This window comes from Protomyctophum parallelum (genome assembly GCF_964188405.1).
Source record: "Protomyctophum parallelum genome assembly, chromosome: 14".
Taxonomy (NCBI): Eukaryota; Metazoa; Chordata; class Actinopteri; order Myctophiformes; family Myctophidae; genus Protomyctophum; species Protomyctophum parallelum.
The window spans coordinates 45,793,820-45,801,744 of NC_139709.1; the positions used below are offsets into that span (position 1 = coordinate 45,793,820).

The following is a 7,925-nucleotide window of genomic DNA, read 5'->3' on the forward strand; positions in this document are numbered from 1 at the left end:
AAAAGCGCTACAAAAATGCCATTAATTATATAGGCTAGTACGGTATATACAATGTACCTTATTTAGGCATTTAGCAGTCACACTAATTCAGAGTGACTTACACAAAGTGCAAGATCAGAGAAAATATCATGAACCCTACCCTAGTCAACAAACGAGGTAAATAAGGTAAATAATCAAGTAAAATAAATCAATGACATACTACCAAGTAAAAGGGGGGGGGGGGGATGCCAGAATGCACTGCTGAGCATACTGGAGAGTGGAGACGTCGTGGGGTTAAATCATAGAGTATTAAAAGGATAGAGACTGATCTGGCGCGAAGCTCCGCAGTGATCAGTGTTGACATCAGTACCATGAGCTTTAATCATTTCCAAATTAGGTTTTGGTTTTCTCAAGTCAGAGAAACCATTGTATAAAGTATAATTTAAGCATTATTGTTCCAAATGCATTGCTTCTCTGTTATTATCTTCTTCTACCTGTTCAGCTTTCGAACAAATCATCAATGACAACACATTGACCTGCTAATTTCAGTCAGTGTTCCCCAGCTCTTATAGTACTGCCATTGTTTAGTGATCACAACAACCATATAATTGTCATGCTTATTCATTGAACCTAAGTGTCAGAACTGGAGCAAGATTGTGCACTCTGTTACTAATACAACCACAGACCTGTAAGCGTCATTTGGTTCCATTTGTACACTCAGAGTATTTGGATGTTTGAAACAGCAATATAAGACTGGGCTAAATTCAGGACACATGCGCAAACTGCAGCAGCACCTAAAAAGTGGTGTTGTTAGTCATGCATGGTGAGGGTTTGTATTGTGTGTGACATCAGCCCTGAACTCTGCCTATATATAGTGTGAAAACTTCATTTGAAAACAAGTTTTTTAAAGATTTTGTAGGAGTCAGGACTTTCAAAGAGTGAGTGAGTATCTGTGTATCCTCCTGCAGTGAGTGCTCTACTGACGTACGCCTTTTGTTGGAAGCATCCCGTGAGCAGCAACCATGTCAGACCTCGATGCTGAATTCTCCAGTGCAGATTCTGGAGCCTCCTCCACCTTTCCCATGCAATGCTCCTCGCTGAGGAAGAATGGCCATGTCATGCTGAAGGGACACCCCTGCAAGATTGTTGACATGACCACCTCCAAGACTGGGAAGCATGGACATGCCAAGGTTCACATGGTTGGGATTGACATCTTTACCGGGAAGAAGTATGAAGATATCTGTCCCTCCACTCACAACATGGAGGTTCCTAATATCAGGAGGAAAGAGTACCAGCTCATAGGTGTCATAGACGGTTACATGAGCCTGTTGGATGCAGAAGGACCGAAGGATGACCTGAAGATGCCAGAGGGTGACTTGGGAAAGGAGATAGAGAAGAAGTTTGATGCAGGTGACCAATTAATGGTCACAGTGCTCATTGCCTTGGAGGAGGAATGTGCAATTTCTGCCAAGATTATGCCCATGTAACCAGGAGACGTCTGGACACTCCCACGCCTCTTGGTTCTAAAGCCTCACCAAAGCTAATAGCCTTCACCCCACATTTTCACCAGTATCCCTGCTGACCACCTGAAGTCAGGAAACTGGACCAAACCAGGCTCTTCCACGTGGACCTTTGGCTCATGACTGAATGGCATTCACTTTGATCACTGACGTTATCGCCACTTAATCCACTGCAGATTAGATTTCCTTCAAAAATTAAGTACTTATTCCAGCAATTCTTTGCAACATTCCTCATAGAGAGCATGGGGCCATGTTATTATTTTTGCTCTTAATTGTTTACTTTTTAAACATTCCTGTATTTTGTATGCAAGGAGTGTAGTTCAGCGAACTAAAAAGTAAAAGTTGTAAAAGGGCATGCTTTAGATGCTTTGCACTCTTCCCATTCACCGCTGTGCTTGTGTTTGTTTTCCGGGTGCTGGAACAAGTTGCTCGTGTGTGATGCCGTCTCTCACAGCCTAGGCACCGGCCACCTACTTTTTACGGGTACAGGTTTTGGGAGGAGTGCAAAGCATTGCGGACTGGCACTGCTGCTGCACAACATGAAGCTTATCAACATGACAACAGCGTGTCCCGACATACTGTCCCTTATTATCGTAAAGTCGGGTAGTGTACACTGTTTATTTTGCACCGAGGAGCCATGTGTGTCTGACTGTCTGACTCTGTGTTGACTGTGTACATCGCCTCGGCTAACAAAAGGGAAGCCTGACGTATGCTTCGCCGTACGACGTGTCGTATGTTAAACAAATAGCTGATCTGCAAGCTCACAACGTGTCGCCTCCGCAACACGTTGTGAGCTAGTAGATCGGCTATTTAAATAAAAAAAGTATCTAAATATTGCTTTGATGCTCATATTATCCTTATATTCTTATAATATCCTATATCCTTATAATACTTCCTTATATTAGGAACTATTAAGAAGTTTGTATCAAAAAAAGAAGAAGTTTGTATTAGAATATGCATATAGGGCTGGAATACACATGGACCTATAGCTGCAATTTGCAAATCTAGATTTTTTTAAATAATGGGATGAATCTAGAGTTGCAATACTCTCCATTGACTCCCCAGTCCCCACTTATCCAATAAATATCGTTTTGCTATAAGTTATTCATGCATCCCTTTTATCCATCCAGCGAGACAGGTCGCCGCATTTTAGGAGCACCAAGTAACTCCTCCAGGTGCTCTTCTGAGTACTAGACCAAAAAAGTTGTGTGCAGCCCTGAGTATGACCTCTGTACCTGGGCTCCAGGTCATATTGGTCCCAGTGTTGCAGCCAAGTAGAAGCTCCTGGTCTGAAAAATGAAGCCAGTGTAGGCGACTCCACTGGTAGCAAAAAGAGGTCTGATTGTACACAAGTCAGAGAAAATGACCCTACTTCTCACTTGATTTTTTTTTTACCATTCTCCTAACTAGGGGCAGGGTATGCTTTAAGGCACCACAAAGTCTACAGCTGAAGCTGATGGCCAACTTCCACTCTTTATCTGCCGTTAGATTGCTGCTCACTTTCTCTTGTGCTTTGGTTTGCTCAGGCTGAACTGCTAAACGGTAAACACTCCTTACTGAATCCCTCCGATGCTAATTCAACATGCTCAGTCAATTGAATGGCTACCGTTGTATATTGTGTGCCTACTGTACATGCAACGGCACAGGAGACAACAAACAAACAACAAAAACCCTGGCGATTGTCGGCCATAGATCAAGTATAACGTTATGGTGCCTTCCATGAGGCACTTCCACTTCACTGGAGAAAAACCCTACCACTGTAAACAGTGTAACAAGAGTTTCAGTCAGTTAAATAATTTGAAAATACACCTGCGTATCCACACAGGAGAAAGACCTTTCCACTGTAAACAGTGTGACAAGAGTTTCAATCGTCTAGATAATTTGAAAATACACCGTATCCACACGAGAGAAAGACCTTACCACTGTAAACAGTGTGACAAGAGTTTCAGTCAGTTTAATGTATGGGGAGAAATTTGTCTCGAAAGTTTTTACAAATGTTCCATGATTTACAAATGTGTTTCCAAGATTTACAAATGTGTTTACAAGATTTGCAAATGTTTTTCTATGATTTGCAAATGTTTTTCCACGATTTACAAATGTATTTCGTATTTTTACAAAAGATATATAGATTTGTGTTTGCGTTTATCCTAAAATACCATTTGTAAATCCTCAATTCTGCGTGTGAATTGTAAATCTGCATTTGGCATTCCTATTTCCTGTTGAATCATTTTGAGACAAACGTCACGCTTTTTTATGATAATTTTCACAAATGTATTGTTCTATCCACAAAAAAACGTGTAACTTGTAAGTTGGCATTTAAATACATTTTTACAAATATATGACAATTTGTAAAAAATAATTTATACTTGCAGCCGCATTTATCATAAAATATCATTTGTAAATCATCAACTCTGTGTGTCAGAGTTGATGATTTGTGGATTTTCTCAATGCATTTGTGACTCCAGCCACTTGTGGATTATCTCAAAGCATTTGTGACTCCAGCCACTTGTGGATTTTCTCAAAGCATTTGTGACTCCAGCCACTTGTGGATTTTCTCAAAGCATTTGTGAAACCAGCACAAGTTAAAAATCTCTCAAAAAGGTGATTGGCTGCCTCGTTGCTAGGCTGCCTCTAAGCCAATGGGAGACTTACCATAAATCCCATAGTCTGAAGTCTTCAGACTATGGGATTTATGGCAGTCCAAGTTCCAGTAGATGAGTTGGACTGAGTCGTCCAGTTCCCCACTGTATTTCAAGTTGGACTGGTGTTGGAGGATGTTGTTGATACTCTCTCATGGTCTGAACTGCAGTGCACAATTATTGTGTTAATGCCTCTCTAACCTCCTGGGACACCGGAACATGCTGTGACACAATATCAATGAAAACTATTTCCTGTGCACATGCAAATTCCAGGTAGTCCACATCCAGGGGTGCTTACTGGAGAGAATGTGACACCCCGTCATAATTTACAAGACCTGATGTCTAAGCAATTCCTACAATGCAAAAATAATAGGACAAATTTGGTGAGAGGAGCCAGGCTTTTACAATAAGGTCATAAGTGTCAGTATAATATTATGACGTCAGTATCACAGTCAGTGACATGTCAGTGTCATATCACAGTCAGTATCATGTCATCACGGTCAGTATCATGATAAGTATCTGGAAACAAGTCCACAGCAAAAGGATTTCAGTTCAACCACTTTAACCCCCTATGTACAAGCTCACTATTGCTATGCCACAAGTTGTGAGCTTGCAGATCTGCTATTTTCAGCAAAACAAACTTTAGATTGATGTTCATAAACGTGAGATTTCTGCACAGGTCTGTTATGACTTGTTATTCTTATTTAGTCACTACATAACATAATGGAAATGGAGAGAAGTCAACAAGCTGGATGCAGGGTTTCCTGCACAATGTTGTTGGCATGGCGCTGCGCCATGCTTGAAATAAATTGCGCCATGCCAAGCTGCCAAAAAGGGGGCTAGTGAATCATGGTGTGTGTGTGATATGAAATGTCCAGTACCTCCCCAGTGCCTCCCCAAGTGCCACCCGAGTGTCTGCCCTGCAGTGTCTGCCCAGTGTCTGCCCAGTGTCTCCCCAGTGTCTCCCCAGTGCCTCCCCAGTGTCCCCTCAGTGCCTCCCAGTGTCCCCCTGAGTGCCTCCCCAGTCTCCCCTCAGTGCCTCCCCAGTGCCTCCCCATGTGTCTCCCCAGTTCCCCCCCAGTGTCCCCTCAGTGCCTCCCCAGTACCTCCCCAGTGTCCTCCCAGTGCCCCCCTGCGCCCAGCACCATGCCAAAGCTTTTTCCTGCAGGAAACACTGGGATGGGTATGTATTCATTATGATTAATAGCAATTCATATGCCTTCATTAAGATAGTTTAGACTAGGTCTAGATTGCCCATGTTTACTTTAGACTACTTTACTTTAAGTTTAGCATTACTTTACTTCATCTTTTAATGATACGCAGTAGCATTATTTTCAGTGTTACCTGCTGCAAAATGGACAACAATACATCTTGTCCTGCACTTCAATGAAATGATTAGGCCTATTACCGTCATATTATTTACATTCCACCACAAACCTTATATTTTGGTTGCTAAACCCTTATAGTTAATACAGTGGTTCATCAAGGGGACCCCTACATTAATAGTTAGGCTATGCATTTGGCCACAGACCCCCGGGCGGCCGGGCCCCACCTGAACATATTTTGTGAAAGGGAGTGGGACCCCCGTTTCAAGATTTATAATAAAGTTTGTTTGAGGAAAAAAAATCCTCCAAATGGTCTAAATGTTTCTGAAAATAGCAGATCTGCAAGCTCACAACTTGTGGCATAGCAATAGTGAGCTTGTACATAGGGGGTTAAAGTGGTTGAACTGAAATCCTTTTGCTGTGGACTTGTTTCCAGATACTTATCATGATACTGACCGTGATGACATGATACTGACTGTGATATGACACTGACATGTCACTGACTGTGATACTGACGTCATAATATTATACTGACACTTATGACCTTATTGTAAAAGCCTGGCTCAGGTCTTGTAAATTATGACAGGGTGTCACATTCTCTCCAGTAAGCACCCCTGGATGTGGACTACCTGGAATTTGCATGTGCACAGGAAATAGTTTTCATTGATATTGTGTCACAGCATGTTCCGGTGTCCCAGGAGGTTAGAGAGGCATTAACACAATAATTGTGCACTGCAGTTCAGACCATGAGAGAGTATCAACAACATCCTCCAACACCAGTCCAACTTGAAATACAGTGGGGAACTGGACGACTCAGTCCAACTCATCTACTGGAACTTGGGAACTTTGAGAAAATCCACAAGTGGCTGGAGTCACAAATGCTTTGAGAAAATCCACAAGTGGCTGGAGTCACAAATGCTTTGAGAAAATCCACAAGTGGCTGGAGTCACAAATGCTTTAAGATAATCCACAAGTGGCTGGAGTCACAAATGCATTGAGAAAATCCACAAATCATCAACTCTGACACACAGAGTTGATGATTTACAAATGATATTTTATGATAAATGCGGCTGCAAGTATACATTTTTTTTTTTTTTTTTTACAAATTGTCATATATTTGTAAAAATGTATTTAAATGCCAACTTACAAGTTACAAGTTTTTTTGTGGATAGAACAATACATTTGTGAAAATTATCATAAAAAAGCGTGATGTTTGTCTCAAAATGATTCAACAGGAAATAGGAATGCCAAATGCAGATTTACAATTCACACGCAGAATTGAGGATTTACAAATGGTATTTTAGGATAAACGCAAACACAAATCTATATATTTTTTGTAAAAATACGAAATACATCGTGGAAAAACATTTGCAAATCATAGAAAAACATTTGCAAATCTTGTAAACACATTTGTAAATCTTGGAACATTTGTAAAAACTTTCGAGACAAATTTCTCCCCATAGTTATGTGACTTGAAGATACACCAGCGTATCCACACGAGAGAAAAACCTTACTACTGTAAACAGTGTGACAACAGTTTCAGTCAATCAGGTGCCTTGAAGACACACCAGCATATCCACACGGGAGAAAAACCTTTCTAATGTAAACAGTGTGACAAGAGTTTCAATCAGTTAACTCGTCTGCAGATACACCAACGTCTCCACGTGGGAGAGAAACCTTACCACTGTAAACCCCGCTAATTAGTGACAATATTAAAATGAAAAGGCAATTTTGGAAATTAAAATTAAATAAGAGACAATGTTTGTTTTTTTAAAGATTTGTTTTAGGCTTTTCTGCCTGGATTGATAGTTTCAAGTGAAGATTGACAGGAAAGAGGGAGAGAGAAGGGGAGAGATATCCAGCAAAGGTTGTCATGAACAGGACTCAAACACGCAACGTGCTGTCAGGCCAGAACCTGGACCACTAGGCCACTGGGTGCCAGAGACACCCTTTTTAATCTTCAGATAATGAACACATTTTTGAGACAAAAGTGAATATATAATGCAATACATACTGGGGGAGGGGACATACTGCTGTGATACATGCTTCCATACTGGCCAAATCTCCAAGGCCAAGGAATGCTGGCCAGGGTGTCGTAGGGAAGGGAAGGGAAGGACTAATGTGCTGTGCTAGGTGATGTACTGGAAGGGGGTGCCTTGTAGACCATCACCAGCGTTGTTGAGTATAGAATGCGGACAACCTTCTTTTAGGGAGGTTGAAGACCTACATTCACCTGCATATAGATGCAACATTCTGGCATCAGTTACAGAGGTTTGAGTGAGCTACCGGTATATCATTTCTAAATACATATACAGTATGATGCCATATACCTGTATCAAGACAAGTAATATTTCTGTTTATACTATTAAGAGACGAGGAAGATGACCGACAGAGACGTTTACATTCCTCTCTGAGAATCCATTTTAGCGGCAGTGTTTTCTCTGCAGACATCGAGCCGACAG

General features: G+C 41.4%; 1 protein-coding gene across 1 annotated transcript; it reads left to right on the forward strand.

Moving 5' to 3' along the window:
* Positions 1 to 944: 944 nt before the first annotated feature.
* On the forward strand, positions 945 to 1,466 carry LOC310871342 (eukaryotic translation initiation factor 5A-1-like; the record flags this gene model as incomplete). Its single annotated transcript, XM_083782828.1, has 1 exon — positions 945 to 1,466. The coding sequence occupies exon 1, from the start codon at positions 1,002 to 1,004 to the stop codon at positions 1,464 to 1,466; it is 465 nt and encodes a 154-aa protein (XP_083638954.1). The 5' UTR covers positions 945 to 1,001.
* Between the last annotated feature and the right edge of the window lie 6,459 nt (positions 1,467 to 7,925).